General features: G+C 38.4%; 1 protein-coding gene across 1 annotated transcript; it reads right to left on the reverse strand.

Annotated features, from left to right (window-relative positions):
* Nucleotides 1-207: 207 nt before the first annotated feature.
* LOC121389380 (glycine cleavage system H protein-like) lies at nt 208-17,711 on the reverse strand. Its single transcript, XM_041520981.1, has 5 exons — nt 17,579-17,711; nt 8,832-8,911; nt 7,842-7,905; nt 3,520-3,651; nt 208-2,613 (listed from the first exon to the last, which is right to left on the reverse strand). Exons 1-5 carry the CDS (start codon nt 17,703-17,705, stop codon nt 2,519-2,521), a joined length of 498 nt encoding a protein of 165 aa, XP_041376915.1. The 5' UTR covers nt 17,706-17,711; the 3' UTR covers nt 208-2,518.
* Between the last annotated feature and the right edge of the window lie 834 nt (nt 17,712-18,545).

Below are 18,545 nucleotides of genomic sequence, written 5' to 3' on the forward strand. Positions count from 1 at the left end.
GAAAATTGCAGTAATAAACTCTGGATTGTATGCTAGTATAAACAGATTTTATGGCTATACCATCATGTTTAGTGTTTTTCGTCTTGAAACAAATTTATATAAAATTTTATATTGAAATTAGTTTCCGGCATACTTTGTAATTCACCCGAATAATTTTGTATACCCTCGGCATAATCCCGAATGTTTTTAAATTCTTTTCAAATCACTGGCATGATTTTGCAAGTATGGTTTTGATTGCTCGAATGAAAGGTCAACTGGACATGAGCTCCAACGGGCTGCTGTTAGATCCACATGTAATAGCGGAGCTAATTTTAATTAGACTGGTTACAAGCTAAAATATCTGCAGCATCTAATGTAAAGTAACATTTCAAAATATTGTTTAAATTTCTCTGGATAAACAAGTATATATATAGTTCACACCTGTACTGTCATTTTATGTCGATATAGCACTTTGTCTATGTGAAATCACATGTGATATTGGTACAGGTAAATTTAGTAGCCATGATGTGACTTAAAGAATCAAATGAAAGACGTCACCTTTATCATATTCAGGATATCAACAATTAAAAATAATTACGATTTCTCTGTTTTATTTGCTGAAATCTACATGTAGCACAAAACTAATAGCCGGTTAATGATAAAAGATGTCAGTTTCATCATAATCAGGATATCAACAGGAATAATTACAATTTCCCCCTTCTTTTTGCTGGACTATAGAACAAAAACCAACAGCTAGTTAATGATGACATATTCTATAAAACTGTGTAGCTATCCCTTAAATCGGAGTAGCAAATCAGAATGAATTTCACTTGGCAAAAGCAAGGTTTTTTCTTCTTAAATTCACAGGATAAAACCAAGATCCGTCACCATTAAACTATTTTACTCTACCTGTAGTAATGTTTAAGTCTCTAGGGCGGTCCTTATAGACAGGTTAAATTCAGTCATTGTACAGCAAAGACACATTAAAAAGATCACTAACAAATCATTTACATTGCACGGTGAATGGAAGACTGGATAGCTGAACTGAACTCTTCCCTGTAGCTTAAACAAAACTACAGCTTCTCGCAAGTCATTCATTTAGCGGACCCGAGCCCATAGGAAGCCAACAAGTATTCGTAAGGCTTGTTTTCATTTCACTGTGTGTGAATGATGCAAAATAATGCCCTATCCATATTTGTTTTTTCAAAATGCAATACTTTTTGCTGTATTCTGTGTCATTTTGAAGCAAATATTTATGTTTTTGATACAGAGTTTGACGATATTATAACTCAAGCAGGATATCGCAGTAAGTTTGGGGGTTTTGTTGTTAATTTTTTCAAGTTAAAAATAAGATCAAAGACTGACCGACCGTACCACTTCCTATGGCCTTGAGACTACAAATGTTTATTATTGAAAAGATCATCAGCAGTATTGAATTAGATTCATGTCTGGGTTCGTATTTTTATGACATCATTGTCACTGGCTCTCAGCAAAGTCCGATAAGCCAGAATGCAACAATTTGCTGCTTATTATCTGTATTCTAACCGGCTTTAAGTTTTCAAAACAAGAACCCAGCATGTACATCAAATATTTTTAAAAAAAACAAGAAAAGGAAAACAAAAATTACTGTACTGTGAAACCTCGTTAATCCAGACAGTGTTGCTAAAGTTTCTGTACAAAATTGTTTATATACGTGAAGAGTCGTCAAAAATGAAAGAAGAAATCCTCAACTCATTAATGAAGATAATTCTGCTCAAAGTTATCTACTAAAATGTGTATGTATGTGGGATTATCAAAACGTCAACGTAGAAATCCAAGTGATATTTTCTTTTTGTTATCCAGTCTTTGGCATGAGTAAAATCAAGGTGAGTTGAAGATCACTCGCCTGAAATGGTTCTAGGCGAGCAATTACATTGTTTCAAATGAAATTTATTAAGTTATTGCAAAGTGATCAGTTTACTGCTCACCTAAAACTTTACAGGGGAGTGTGGAGGGCAGTGGGAGTGACCACTTCCCTTTCCTGGCGAAGACTGTTATTACATTAAACAGAAAACTATTCTCAACTGAGGCCCAAAACACACCGAAGCCGTGTTTAGGTCTGGCAAGTTGCAAAGGAATATTTTGATGTCCAAGTCTCTAACTGTTACATGTTATCAATTACATATTAACTTCAATCATATTTTCTTCTATAAAACATCAACAATAAGTATAAGAGTTACTATTTCTTGATTTTGTAGTTCATTATGGAAAATGAAAAAGTAAATTTCGAACATTATACATTACTGCACTAAAAGTACCTGACTTTTGGAAATAATTTCAATCTGGTTTGACGTCAGAAGAAAACAAAAAGTGTTATCCAGTCAAGGATGAAAAACTAAGAGCATATCTGTGTTAATGGTAGTAGTGGCAGTGTCCAGTCAAATATAAAATGTGAAGAGCTTGTTTGTTAATTAATAATCAATTAATTAATCTACATAGTAGGAATTTTGTTTTTGTCAGATTACTGAGGTTTGACAGCACTCTGTAAAAAGGGCAGAGTCTAGTCGAGGGATTTGATGTATTCGTTATACTGGTCCTCATTCTTCAATTCTTTGAGTTGACTAGAGTCCGACAGTTTTAGTTCAAATAACCAGCCTGGAAAATAAAACAGAGTTATTTCATTAATTTATCTAAATGTTTGCTTTCACAACAGTTAAAGTTTGTTTGTGTTTAACGACACCACTAGAGCACATCGTTTTATTAATCATCGGCTATTGGATATCTAACATTTGGTAATTTTGACATATAGTCTTTAGAGAAGAAACCTGCTACATTTTGCCATTAGAAGAAAGGGATCCTTCATATGTATCATTCCACAGACAAGATAGCACATACCATGGCCCTTGATGTACCAGTTGTCGTGCACTGGCTGGAATGAGAACTAGCCCAATGGACCCACCGACGGGGATCGATCTTGGACCGGCTGTGCATCAGTTTAAAGAAAGAATAGGGAATGCCATAATTTTTCTGACTATGGTATTTACTACAAGTTATTTATTTCTGAGCTGATTGTTTTCTAAATTGCACACAAAAATAGTGGGTTTTTATTTTATTTCCAAATCAAATGAAATTATTCACTAAAAACAATATTCATGGTTAAAGTTAAAAGTTTGTTTAGTTTTGTTTAACGACACCGTAGAGCACATTGATTTATTAATCATCGGCTATTGGGTGTCAAACATTTGGAAATGTTGACATATAGTCTTAGATAGGAAACCTGCTACATTTGTTTTTGTTAGTAGAAAGGGATCATTTATATGCACCATCCCACGGCTTTGATATACCAGTCGTGGTGCACTGGCTGGAATGAGAGATAGCCCAATGGGTCCACCAACGGGGATCAATCCCAGACCAACCTCGCATCAAGCAAGTGCTTTACCACTGGGCTACGTCCTGCCCTTGTGATATCATAATGAAACGATCATTCTTGCAGTTTTTTGAAGACCAGCCTAATTTATTCATACTCTAAATTTTTAAAACCAACAAACCAGAGTTACGTACCTTTACTATACGGATGGTCATTGATGAGCTTTGGTGTGTCTGAGACAAGATGATTGATTTCTGTGACTGTACCAGCCATCGGAGTGAAAATCTCACTGGCAGCCTTCACACTCTCCAAACAACCGCACTCACCTAGAAAATAACAGCACAATACCTGACACATTGTTAAAGGATGGGACAATTAAGCCATTTGGCCTGGTATGCATATTCAACGATATATAATGCACATTATTGCTTAATATCAACACGTATAATCGTATAGTTAATTAATAAAATGGTTAAATGTGACGGCTATTATATATAAAGGGCGCAGCCATTTAGTACCATCTCAGTGAGTACGCCCTCTGGCGAGCTGGTGGTTACGTAATACTTAACGAGTAACGTCAGGAATGAGCCCTAGAACTAGAGAAACACAATCTACCTGGTTTTTGCGGGATGATAAATAGTCATACATTGCAATGTTCTGTAATAATACACATCCCAGTAAGCCAGCAGTAAGTACATCCAGCTCTATATATATTATTTTTCAATACAAAATAAAATACCATTGTCAAAGTGGCTACACAACAAGTCGAAATAATTAACAATGTTTTGTCCATGCATTAACCTACGTAATGAAATGATACATGGAGTGTTTTCTTAGTTAATTGGTCTATGCTGTTAGTTGCTTCTACCTGTGATTCCTGATTGGCAGGTGTGTATTTGATTGGTAACCAGATGAGCCAATTAATTGACGCTGTCTAGACACACAAATACATACCGGTATTGTGGAATATTACCTGTTACCCCTAAAATGGTAATGGACATGGTTTATTACTGTAAATAGTTCTGTAAAACTATTGATTAAGTAGACTTTTCCATCTAAAAGCACAGACTTCTGCCTGACTTTCAAGCGATGAAGTTGTGTTTAGAGAGCGTGGAGATTTCTCTCCCCCCCACCCTAGGGGCTGTGCTTCGATCGCTTGGGCCATTGTCCAAGTATAGGATCGAGCACAATGGCGACTCGGCGACCATCACGCTATTATATGGCAGTGACAGGAAGCAACCTACAACCAGCAGAAGACGGAGGAGGCGACCCAAGACTTCGCAGGGGGGACCTAACTTGGCGGCTCAACCGCCAAGGGCAGTCCCACCTGTCCCGAAGAGGAGAGCGAGACCAGGAGCGGCGCAGGGTGAACCAAACCCGGTGGCTCAACCACCGGGGGCGGTTCATTCTGCTCAACCGAGTTTACCTGCTCGATCGAAGCACTCGCCAGGAAAGACCCAGGGGGGACCAAAGCTGTCAGCTCCACTGACAGTGGCGGCCCCTTCTGTCGATCTACCGAGTACCATGGACACGGGCCACGTGGTCATTGATGAGCCACCGGCAAGTCCACCACTACCTCCGGTAGTTGTTGTTGAAACCACGGCGGTCCAGCGAGAATTCAAGAAGAGGAAGATGTCATCGACCACCATACCGATGACGTCTGATGAATCCGATTGGATTCTCGTTTGTGACAGACTGCCAACGAAATACACGGGGGCGGTTATCGGTGACTTCACCGATAACAAACATCTAAAGGGACCTTGGGACGACAAGCACTGGCGCCAACTTCCATCCGGACAAGGGAAGTACCAGCTACAAGGTGCCCTAAACTCCGACAAACTTTATGTGACAGCTCAGCAGGAAGGACTGTACAGGCAGGGGCTCCTGATGCCATCGATGTCAAACGGGACCATCCACCGCATCTTAAAGATGGTTCTACGAGACATCTACCCAGGAGCCATCGACCGCAACATCCAGGTCTTGACTGAAGGACTCCCCAACTTCAAGCCTGAACAGTCCATCAACTCGCCATGAATCCTGCTGCGCCAACCTTAACTAGGACAGGTAACCTCCTTTTTGGGCTTAGTTGGACTTTAAACACGTTTTGATCGACCTTCCAAATTCTTATGTTTATTTTTTTTATAAATAGTCCAACGCATTTTACTTTGGCACCCGTTCAATTGCTCAAATCACCTTAAAACCATTTCGGCCGAGCAATCAAACTTATTTTTGGGTTTAAATTCTTAGTCCGGACATGATGTTAGGTGCAGTTAGTCTCCGTAGACTTAGGTTTTTCTAGTTAGATCCGAAAGAATCGAAATTCAGCCAGTCAGAACACGGCCCATTTTCGGTGTCTACTAGTCGGTCCGCGCAGTCGCTGGACACTACTAAATACTTATTCAAAATTCTGCCCACTTCAAACTCATCCCCCCCCCCCCTTGTCCTGGACTCAGTCACTGGCACAGGCCAGAGATTGAGCCCAGGACAGGCGTGTGTGAAACCTTCGTGGTATATATGCACGAAAAAGTTTTAAACAACAACAACTAAAAGCACAGAACTGACCAATTACGTAGTCCCAAAGAAAAGAAAATTATCACTTGGGTATTGTGGGTTGTCGTTTTTGCTCCAAATGTAGCATATCAATTGGCCTAATAGTGTACATTTTTCCTTTGGATTATTTAACAGAGAAAAATACTATAACCCCATTTTGTTCCGTTAATGCAACTTGAAATATATTTAGTTTAATAGTTAATTATATTATTACGTCATTTATGCTGTTTTACAAGTTAGGTTGATCAAAGAGAAACGCCTTGTTGAAAATTACTGCTTTTCTTTACACTGTACATACAGGAGATGGTCAGGAGCTGACGTCACAAAAACGAAACATAATGGCTGCCCCCAGTTAGCAGAAATAATAATGTTTTTTAATTAAATTAAATTACGTGTTTTTCATTTGCTAAAATGTCAGTATGTGTTGGTGGTCCGGGTATGCATCTTTCCAACACATAAGGCTCTTGTTTGAGTTGACCCTACCTTTAAGTATACATTGTCACCTAGCAAAACTCAGCACAATACCTGATTTCATTTCATGAATTAATTAAAGTATCTTTGGCACACACCTCAGCTACCTATCCAGGATTTGTGGTTAGTTGTTAGTGAAAGAAAGAAATGTTTTATTTAACGACACACTCAACACATTTTATTTACGGTTATATGGCATCAGACATATGGTTAAGGACCACACAGATTTGGAGAGGAAACCTGCTGTCACCACTACATGGGCTACTCTTTCCGATTAGCAGCAAGGGATCTTTTATTTGTGCTTCCCACAGGCAGGATAGCACAAACCATGGCCTTTGTTGAACCAGTTATGGAGCACTGGTTGGTGCAAGTCGTTTACACCTATCCATTGAGCCTTGCGGAGCACTCACTCAGGGTTTGGAGTCGGTATCTGGATTAAAAATCCCATGCCTTGACTGGGATCCGAACCCATTACCTACCAGCCTGTAGACCGATGGCCTAACCACGTCGCCACCGAGGCCGGTCTGTTAGTGAAAGAGTCAGTGTAGTGGCCTTACACAAACTCATTGTTGTTAAAACTCTCTCCGAGTGGGAGGCGAAATAGGATGCAAACCCACTACACAACTGAGGCTGGTACAATATCTGACACACTGTTATCTTTAAATACATTCAAGACTGCTCAACAGGCCACTGGTCTAAACAAAAGGAGACATGTTGCTTTACTAACTTTATCTTTCACATGATTTTTACTCAATTATTTCAAAATTGCATTGAAATTAGGTATTTTCTCAAACACATGTGAATGATATCTGGAAGGAATGGGGGCATTCTCTAGTGATGGGGCCACAGTCTCTAGTGTGTGTGTGTGGGAGGGTACAATCCACATTATTATCTTTATTTCGTCAAGTGAAGAAGTTTCTGAAGTTATCAACTTTAAATTTAACACTGTGTCATAGTTGACTATGTAACCAACTGGCAATTCATGTAAAGTTTAGTAACCCATCGACCAATCCAGCTTGGGTATCCCTAACAGGAGCCAAAACACCTGGCATAGCTCTCTGGGTCATTGACCCCTCACCACGGCAAGGGATGGACCATGAAGGGGATTAGAAGTTAGTGACAAATGATGTGTATACATTAACTAAACATTTCTTCTACTAGACATACATGTAGTAATATCAAACATTTTGGGTGGTTTTGGCACATTTAAGCTTCTTCAGCTTCATTCTGACGCCATATAACTGTAAATAAAATGTGTTGAGTGCGTCGTTAAATAAAACATTTCCTTCCTTGTTCAGCTTCACATTTCATTCTTTACAATACCAATGGTGGATCGCTTGATAGACATTTCATATATTTTAATAAGTAAGGGACAATAAAATAAAATAAAACAATGAAAACAAATAATAGTAGAAGACAAATTTTAGATTACGAGAAAGGACTGAAGACTATTTCCTTGAGTTTTTTCCCTGACTTGTGTTAAAAGTTTACGTACCATCTCTTTCAAGTTCTTGTCCAATTTCAGGTAACTGGACATACACCACTTCTCCAAGTTTATCCTAGGAATACAAACAAAAATTAAGTATTTTTCAAATTATTCTGATGAAAATATGCATTTCATTTGGTAGTGTATGCACATATACAGTCAGTAGAACATAAGTCTTTTTTTTATCACCATCACCAGTAAATGACACTAATAGTAATAAAGTTTGTACACTTAGTGCTGGAACAATTTCAATAGTGATGTTCGGTCCCTACAAAAAAACAAAGTAATGCAAAATTCTGATTTGCATATGTGCTGGTCAAACAAAACCAATGTTCTTGCAAGATTCAGAAGCCAGTTTAATGATTTTCAAATATGATACATGTACACAACATGTTTTAGAGATCACTATGCAATTTTGTACAATGGTCAACAAATGTTGCTAAGCAAATTTTAAAAACCAACTCTTTCTGAACATTGCAACCTTTTTTTCTTTTCTTTTTATTGTCCCCAGAGCAATAAGGCCATGCCAAGGTTCGGGTGCCTTGAGATCATGACCATACAATGTCAAAATATCATCACATATACATTGTATGGAAATAGTAATAATAATATCTTGATATATATTATTAACATAATACAATATTGTTGAATATCTATAATATGGGAAGTTAAATGCTCCGAGTTCAACATGAAAATGAGGAAAAGAAGAAGGAAAGAAAACAAAAGGAGTAAGGATTAAAAGGAAAAGGAAAGAGGAATGGAAGAATCTAGATAAAGGAATATAATTTGTACTGTGTCTGTATTTCCAAGCAAGCTGTGTTTATATAAAAAAAATTCACTCATTGACATTTATTATAAATACTTTAAATAAAACATTGCAACCCTTGATCAACTGTGTCACAAAAGAAATCTGCTGAACACTACCACACTGGCTACAAGTTGTGGACAGCAGCAAGCTATTTTTTACAGGGCCTATGATCACCGAAAAATGTGACTAACCTGAGCATAATCTGAAATTCCTACTCTACCAGTGTTTCCATCAACACTAATCCACTCATGCTTGTCGGTGTAATAACGATCTGTAAAACAAAGCAAAAACAGTATTTACGAATTTGCAGCCATTGTAAGATGTTTCTAACTTTTAGAAAGAAATGTTTTATTTAACGATTCACTCAACTTATTTTATTTATGGTTATATGGCGTCAGACATATGGTTAAGGACCACACAGATATTGAGAGAGGAAACCCGCTGTCGCCACTTCATGGGCTATTCTTTTCGATTAGCAGCAAAGAATCTTTTATATGCACCATCCCACAGACAGGGTAGTACATACCACGACTTTTGATATACCAGTCGTGGTGCACTGGCTGGAATGAGAAATAGCCCAATGGGCCCACCGACGGGGATCGATCCCAAACCGACCACACATCGAGCAATCGCTTTACCACTGGACTACGTCCCACCCCTTCCAACTTATAGAGCCTTTTCAGCAACCAAACCTACATATTAAATACATTTTCTTGTTTAAAAATGTAATAAATAAAGTGAAACCCCTCTAAACCGGACACCCAATGACAGAATAAAATGTCCGGTCTGCGGGAATTCACAGTTTCTTGATGATATCTCTAACAGTTGATTTTCCTAAAGTTTTCATTTAGTGACCGTAATGTTGACTTAGATATTAACTTTCAAAACTTTTAATGATTTTAACTTAATCATTGAGTGATAGTTCAACACAACGATGTTTCACTGGATGTTCTGAAAATTGATATGGAAATCAAATGCCACCGACATCTATTCAACAACACAAAGCCAGTTACTCTTTATTGTGCTAAATAACTGTTTTTAAAAGGAAAACAAATTCAAACAATATGATGACAGTGGATTAAATTCATTGTTGTTCTGTCAATCTTTGGAGCAAATCATGAGATATGTTTATCAAGGAACATATTTGTGAAGGGCCTTTAATCACATTCGTAATTTAAAAACACCTAACCCAAACCCTAACTCAGCCTATCTCAACTAAATTTACAACAAAGCTGCAAATAAACAGAACTAATATGTGTATACTAATTACTTAAATATCAAAGCTGTCAACAGATCATTAATTACTTAACTGTTACATGTATTTGCCAGCTGTGCCCAGACACATGTAACGGCGATAACCTTCGGTTGGCTGACCCGAGCATGCGCATATTACACTAGCCAAGTTCACAGTCAGAGAAGTCGGCTGAATGAATGAATGTTTGTTTAACGACACCCCAGCACAAAAATACATATCGGCTATTGGGTGTCACAAATGGTAAGTATATGGAAATATTATTTATATATATTTATGTAAAACCACAGTGTAAGGAGTTGTGGGGGAAAAGTATAATACAATACATAAAATCAAGGTAAGTACATTTTAAAACTTTGTATAGACGTCAAAGTGTTTTAAAAACTTTACAATTAATTCTGGATGGAATTTAAAAGATTCCAAGACATTTCTGTTGCCAAATATATCATTTCTCGTCGGCTTGAGATGATCACACTCCACCAAAATGTAGCGCACAGTCAGTGTACACTGACAATGTTCACACTGAGGGGGAGGGTCCTCCGATGCAGGCATGGCACAAGACCACTTCATCCTTCCTGCATCGCCTGTAGGATGACTGCCACTCTCCCAGGACTGCCTTGACAGAATGAAGCTTGTTCGCAACCGCACCGTCCCAATCGTCTTGCCAAGTCGAAAAGATATATTGGCAAATATGAAATTTAAAATCACTGTAGGGGACACCAACATGGACACGGGGCAAGTTCAAAGCAGACTTAGCAGCAACATCTGCCTTTTCGTTACCCTTAATGCCAACATGGCTGGGTACCCAACAAAATATAACATCTTTATTGGCAATTGATAAAAAGACACACTTTCGTATCACCATCCCAACTAAGGGATGCTCCAATTTCATGTACTGTAGAGCTTGGAGACACGAAAACGAGTCTGTAAAGGTAGTACTAAACCAAATAACTTCCGGCTGGGTCAAAATGTGAGGTGCACCGAATTTTTTGATAGAGAAGTGAACACCACAAGTCCTGTGATTGGTTATAAATGTGAGTGTGTTGGTTGTGAAAAATAATAGTTTCATCTGGGTAAAAAAAAATTGCAATTTTATTTCATCTAGTACCAATGTGTCAAGTAGCCTTGTGCTTGAAACATGTATGGGGTACCTGTAAAAAAAAGTACTCGAATTTTGTGCGAAACTAGGGTAGTCACAGACGCTACCCGTTATCTCAGAAACGAGCAGCTTGACCCCCATTTTTTTCTGATTCACTTTAAGTGTAAGGGGTGGTAGTATTTATATCCGTGGCGTTTATGTCGGTTGATACATTGCAGGTAGGAGTTTTAGCCACATATGTTACTATTGTCGTCTATGGGATTTGATTTGGTAGTATACACCCTATAAATAATATACTTGGATGCACATGAATCCGTAATCTTTTCCAGGGCTTTAATAATTGCCCAAATTTTTGCAGTAAAGATTGATGCTGAATCGGGCAATCTCATGGAAATTATTGCGTCTGATGGAAACAAAATTCCCATCCCATGATCCGTCTGTGTAAACAGGAATGTAATCACAGTACTACTCTTGGATTTCCATGAAATGTTGTTTATAAATAACTGCATCTGTGTGATCTTTTTTTAGATGCACAAGATCGAATACAATTTTTGGTGGTTTGATACACCAAGGTGGCAAAATAAAATATGAAGGTGTTTCCAAAATGTCTGTTAAATCAATGTTGGAAACTGATAAAAACTGCTTAATGCGATGACCAAATGTTCGAATTGCATTCGGTTTCGCATCAAATAACTTCAAATATTTGCTATCAAACGCCGCACTGTGAGTAGGATGTTTTGGCATTGGCATTGATTTAATCTTGGTAGCGAACTGCAGAGAAAGCTTTGCATGTCTAGCACCCAAACTAGTTTCGTGTGCATCGACGTAAAAGCTCTCCACAGGAGATGTTTTGAAAGACAAAGCCTAAGTCCCTGGTTGTGTATAGGATCTAGCATTTGCAAGTAAGACTTACGTGCTGACCCATACACAATGCACCCATAATCAAGTTTAGACTGAACTAAAGATCTATAGTCGGAGCATAACCTTTCGATCTGCTCCCCATTCAGAATGAATGAATGAATGAATGTTTAACGACACCCCAGCACGAAAAATACATCGCCTATTGGGTGTCAAACTATGGCAATGCAAATAAATAAAGTGATGATCAACATCAATATAAAAATTCAAGACTTAAACAAAAACAGTGTAAAGAACTGTGCAAAAACACAAATATCACAGAATTTTACACATACTGAATTTTACTCAAAACTTCAATTTTGTGCTGTATTGGCCATTCTCAAAGAGAATGTTACACCCCTGCATGCTCCCCATTCAGTCTTGCCAATAACCTTTAAGATATTGAGGGCCTTTAAGGCCTTCTTTTTCACATACTGTAAATGAGAAACAAAAGATATCCTCCTGTCAAAAATAACCCCCAGAAATTTGGTCTCCTCCACAACTGGAACCGGAATTTTGTCCAGAAACAGCTGAGGATCTAAATGGTGACCTCTTTTCTGGCAGATATGTATACAGACGGTTTTTGACTTTGAGAATCGAAATCCATTGTCAGTTGCCCATTGTTGAAGTTTATTCAAACAAAGCTGCAATTGACGTTCAATGATACTCATACTGGACGACCTGTAGCAAATCTGAAAATTGTCGACATATAACAAGCTATCAACACCAGGTTTTAAACACTGGGTGATGCTGTGAATTTTCACAGAAAATAAAGTTACCGACAGGATGCTACCTTGAGGCACACCCATCTCTTGGGAGTGAGAATTGGATAACATAGATACCACTTGTACCTTGAAAGACCTATTCTGTAAGAAATTTGAAATAAAGTCAGGCATACGGCCTCTTAGGCCCATGCCATGGAGGTCTTTCAAAATCCCATACTTCCACGTGGTATCATAAGCTTTCTCGAGGTCAAAAAAGACCGATACCAAATGCTGGTTATGGATAAAAGCATCCCTACAAAACATTTTAAATCTAACAAGATGATCGGCTGAAGTACTAGTAATAGTCAAAGCAATTAGTGGTGCCATAATGATTGATAGCGGTTTGAACATCTGGTTTTTAGAGGTGCAATATGCACTAAAGGAACACTTTGGGACTGAATTATTCGTCCGGTGTTCAGTTTAGAGAAGTTTCTGGTTTAGAGAGGTAAACGTTTGTGTTAAAAGATGCGAAAATCAAGGGACCATGGAAAATGTCTGGTGTTGAGAGAATTCGATCTTGGCAGGTTTCACTATATATATATTATTATATATATATATATATTGAAGCGGCCCCTGGCCAGCTTTAGCTCTTGCTGTGTATTCGATGTAGTTTAACGTGTTGATTTATCACGTTTAAACACTTTTATTCTAATTATGAACTATTAAGGATGTTTCGTTGGAATATAAGGAACGACGGAACGTATAAAAGTATTAAAACGTGAGTACTATTCTCTATATAATAAAATAATAGAAGTTAAATATCTTATTACTTCATCTACCCAGAATCTTTTCGTATTATTACTAAATTATCTTTGGCGTTCTTTACACTTGTAAAGGCATGTAAAATGTAAGCCGATTTAAAGTGTTGTTAACTATACATTTTTGGTTTTGTTTATATGTTATTTGACATTGGCGATATAAAGAATAAACTATTATTGTCTTTATCAACTTAAAGAGAACAGCATCTCCACATTAAATAGTAGACTATAAAATAAGAAATATGAAACAATTCTATAATTAAAATTAAAGATGGGTTTTAATTGTGAATTTTTAACTATTTCCAGGTTTTGCATTTTGACGTCGCCTGCCGATTGTGCAATCGGAGGAACTCGGAAAATAATGACGTAATGTTAGCCAACGTCATGTAACATGACGTCATTTACCCGGGTTGGGGTATATAAGACGAAACATAACGCTGTAACGGGGGCTTGAGGTTTTTACCCAGCTCCGAAGACTGGAACCAACAACAGCAGAGTGGAGACCAGAATGCAAGGGATGCAGTGCTAACGCAAGGGACGCAGAACAACGCAGTGTTAATGCAAGGGACGCAGCACAACGCAGTGTTAACGCGGCTTAATGCAGTGCTAATGCAAGGGACGCAGTGTTAACGCAAGGAACGCAGCACAACGCAGTGTTAACGCAAGGGACGCAGCAACAACGCAGTGTTAACGCATAGGACGCAGCATTGAACGCTTTGTTAACGCATGAGACGCAGAATAACACAGCTCATATTAGATGTTCAGCCTGTATATGTGATATTGTTTTGAAATATGTTAGCATCTGGGAACCCCTTACTTTCTTGTACTTTGTAATGTCTTAGTGTCAGTCATCAGCAGCAACGACTACCTCATCACCATTGGTATTCTAGGATTGTGAACTTAGTGCATTCTATAATTGTGCTAGTGTATTCCAGAATTGTGGAATTAGTGCATTCTAGGATTGTGAACTTAAGTGTATTCTAGTGTTTTGGATGAGAGATTACAGGTTGAGGTTTCCCTGAATTATCACTACAGCTCGTGGTGAGCTGTGACGGAGGAGTGGGACAGGAACTGGTGGTAGATGCAGGTGTAAGGCGCGGTGACGCATCTATAAGGCATCCAGGGAACTCGCAGTATCGCTGTCACTCCTCAGCGGTGACTTTGATGTACTCCAGTTGTTGAAGACCGTCACCACTCTGTTGTTGGATGTTTAACCCAGACCGTTACTTCTGTTGATGTTTACTTCCCACCAGAGACTCAAGACCTCTTATATTCTCGGAGTGGACCCACAGGGACAACGGCTTGACTACGGGCACCAACAAGGTGTTGCCTTCTCTCCTTGTTAGCTTCACTAGGATATTAGACCTTGGACCTCCTGTGGTTCGATAACGTTTCCAGTGTACCAGACCGACGCCCCACCCCAGACGAAATCTGAGTGGATTTGCACATGGCCAGTGCAGTTCCAATACACTGTAAATGAGCAGTGTATACTACCAGACACAATAATTGGACAATAACACGCGGCGCGAAAATAACGCGATCGATCAATTCCATGTCAACCATTTACTTTATTTGTGTTTTGTGACATAAATGTTTATTCTCCAACTTCTGTGTCGTGTTGTAATTTGAATTTCTAGTGTTATCTTGTACCTTGTTATATCTGGATTTTAACTGGACCTTAACTCTTCTAAGACCCTGAAGAGAACGCTTCCTTCTCAGTTATGTTATTTCAAATTATCACTGGCGGGGCTCGGAAACACTATTGTTCGTGGCGCCCGCTACCAAATTTAAAGCGCGAGCAATTGTGGACATGAGTTGCCCAGTTACAATATATATCTCTGTGTGTGTCTGTGTGTGAACATAAAAGAATAAAAAATGTGTGCCTTCTACCCACATCTTATTGACAGGCTGTTATTAATGCACCACTAATAATAGTCTACATTATACATGTAAACCAACAATTTATTGTGATATTCTAATTTTGATACATGCTAAATGAAAATTAAAGGTGTATACCCTCTCCCTCCATGTGCTACTAGTAAATTCAGAATCTGATGCAAGCACTACACAGGTGACAATACATTGACTTAGTCCTGAGCAGAAGAGGGTGTGTGTGTGTGTGTGAATAAGTTATCGTTTTTTTTTAGTTTTAACCATACTATTCATCCCCTGACACTTCAGGCATCTTTTTAGTTTCATGTGCTCTTCAACAGATTTATGAATTAATTTCACTCCCGGGACATTATTCTCTGTACTTTTACCATTACCACCAGCCACTGCGCATATCAAGCCATATATGTCTCCAAACCAAGCTTGTCCACTGAGTGGCGCACACCACTGAAAACCTATTCAGGCTGGACTAAATTTCTGTGACATCAAATCTAAAAAGTGCCATTTGGAAGCTCATGTCACTTGCATTCGGCAAACTCAAAACTTGTCTGTTATAAAAATAATTTAGAGACACCTTTACAAAAGCCTGGATTAACCCCTTAAGTGGGTTCAACTAGCCAGGCAGGTATGTGAGAATCGGCCCCAGGCATCGCATATGCTTAGGTCAAATACCTGGTTTCTGGGTTGATCGCAGTGCAGCGGGCAGTGGAAATGCTGTACTTTCAAGTGCATTTTCTGGGTCGTGGGCGCAAGGTTGAAAATCTACACTTATACTGATGACGTAGTTTACATTTTCAGTAGTTGCCTCGTCTTCGATTTATTTCCATAAGATTCCTAGAAGTTTCACAAATCGTCTGTTAAATGTTCGGTATACATAACCAATAAAAAATGCCTCCGATTTACCGAAAAGCGAGTAAAGACTCTTTTCAAACTTATATAGACCTGTAGTATGTGTTCTTTTCTACCTTTATGTGGATTTTCAAGACAATCCTACATACAGCCACTGATTTATACCAGTAGCAGGATCGGGTGTCCAAGCCGTTGATGGGCAGTTTTGTCATCAAACCTCAAAATAATGATGGTTAATCTCATTGGAATTCTTCAAATTGTAATCAGAATAGTTTATTAACAAGCAAAGATGACTTTGATATGCATTTCATAGAAATTTGGGATTTAATAATGCCGATGGTTAATGATTTTGTCTGGCATGTTTTGTTCTAAAAGTGTGCATGCGGTCCGAAATTAGGTCACATGACCCAAATGCTGCCACCTGATTGGTCCAGACTACTGTTTACATTGAAATTAGCCATGTGCTCAGTGTTTATTTTCTACATATGGTTTATTTTCATCAGTTTTGATGTTCGTTTTAATATTTTTGTGGTAAGTCTCTAAAGTTTCGCCATTATTTCAATTTGGGAAAGATTGCTGGATCCTGTACTCACTTAATGCACATTTTATTGGAATTATTTCCTTAATGTTTTTTTTTGCATGCATTGCTATGCTCAGTAATTCAGTAATGTTATTGTTCAAGTGAGAATAGACCCATCTGATAGAACTTTTTGATAGCTGTCTGCTGGTGCAGGTTTTGTTGAAATATTCCAAATATTAAGGAAGTTATGGGCATTTTTCAGAATGGGACTACCTCTATTTACCGGTTAATTAGGTAGGTAATTAATTAATTATTAGTGAATTAAAATGACTGATATTGTGATAAGATGATTTTAAGAGGCAATAACCCATCTCTTAGTGGTGGGAGTCTTTCTTACCAATGATACAGATGAAGGGTTGTATGGCATTTTGAAGCACATTTTTAAAGAAAATGGTCACAGTGTTTCTTTGTTTTACATGTAAATCCATTGATGAAAACCACCCTAAATTAGGCAACTTCAAAATACCATAGCACCCTCAATATTTACTCTATCATCACAATTCAAAGATCATTTTAAATGTCTTTTCTAGCTCTTTCCAATGATACCAATTGCACTGCAATCGGTATCAACTGAATATGAATTTTTTTCTCACATACCTAAGCCAGGTGGACGATTCCCACACACCAACACTGAGGTATGCAGCACTTGCTAAATCAAGTATTTATAACAACGAAATATTCAGGAAGGCTACATAAAATGACAGGGTCGGGTGAATACGGTAACACGATACCACTATTAGGTCTTGACCTGAAAATTCATCATTGATTAAACATGTGGCGCTTTCCCACCCACCTGGTATTCATTTTGGTCTCACCAGTTAATTATAGAATGGCAACTCTATTACGAACCTGCAAGTACTTTGACTGACACACAGAACTGTCTTGCACGTATATTAGACTTGACTACATGTCTTGGAGTATGCAAAAGTAATTTAAAACCACAGCTGGAGACATTCTTCAAAATGCACGCGGCCATGGCTGGTTGGTTAGTGGGTACTTTCCTTCTATGTAATAAGGAGCACTACAATTACACTTGTATGCCCCCTAATATATAATTATATATACATGTGTGTGTGTGTGTGTGTGTGTGTGTGTGTGTGTGTGTGTGTGTGTGTGTGTGTGTGTGTGTGTGTATAAACGTGAAGGACGGAAGAAATGTTTTAATTAACAACGCACTCAAAATATTTTACAGTTATACGGGGTCGAACATTATGGTTAAGGACTACACAGACAACAAGAGAAGAAACCCGCTGCCACAACGCCTGGAGGGTCCAAACTGAGGCCAGCAAAGTTTTTTTAGGGGGTTCAACCTCCACCCCAACCCCTGCACACAAACTTGCCTAACCTTAAAGTTGTTTAACTTAAAAAGAATGTTTGTTTTCAGGCACGTGTGCTAGGAAAAGGTGTGTGTGTGTGTGTGTGTGTGTGTGTGTGTGTCGGTGGTGGACCACGCTGCTTAAAGCGAATTTGTTTTGTTTTTTAAATATATTTTTCGGGGGAATTAGTCCGAACTGAACGTAGCAAATGTGTGGGTTATATTGGGTCCGCCTAACACTAAGAAGGACCTGATTCGAACCCCTCAAGAAACTTCGCACCCCAGAGTCTAGACCCCCCACCCCTGCAGATATATTTTTGCACACACACCAAGTTTTGTATAAATTACTTCCTACTTAGTCGAAGATGGAAGGATCGGGGAGGAAACTGATTTCGTTTAGAAACATCCGCTAAAAGTTAAAGTTTGTTTTGTTTAACGACACCACTTGAGCACATTGATGTATTAATCATCGGCTATTGGATGTCAAACATTTGGCAAGTG

The sequence above is a fragment of the Gigantopelta aegis genome, chromosome 14 (genome assembly GCF_016097555.1).
Source record: "Gigantopelta aegis isolate Gae_Host chromosome 14, Gae_host_genome, whole genome shotgun sequence".
In the NCBI taxonomy this organism is placed as follows: Eukaryota; Metazoa; Mollusca; class Gastropoda; order Neomphalida; family Peltospiridae; genus Gigantopelta; species Gigantopelta aegis.

What these genes read in the sequence shown, in the direction of transcription:
- LOC121389380 (XM_041520981.1), bottom strand. Translation starts at nt 17,705, where the DNA reads ATGGCCGCGTGCATTTTGAAGAATGTCTCCAGCTGTGGTTTTAAATTA. An exon ending in GAATTTCAGATTATGCTCAG is followed by an intron (nt 7,906 to 8,831) that starts GTTAGTCACATT and finishes TTGTATTCCTAG; the next exon opens with GATAAACTTGGAGAAGTGGT. An exon ending in ACAAGAACTTGAAAGAGATG is followed by an intron (nt 3,652 to 7,841) that starts GTACGTAAACTT and finishes GTTATTTTCTAG; the next exon opens with GTGAGTGCGGTTGTTTGGAG.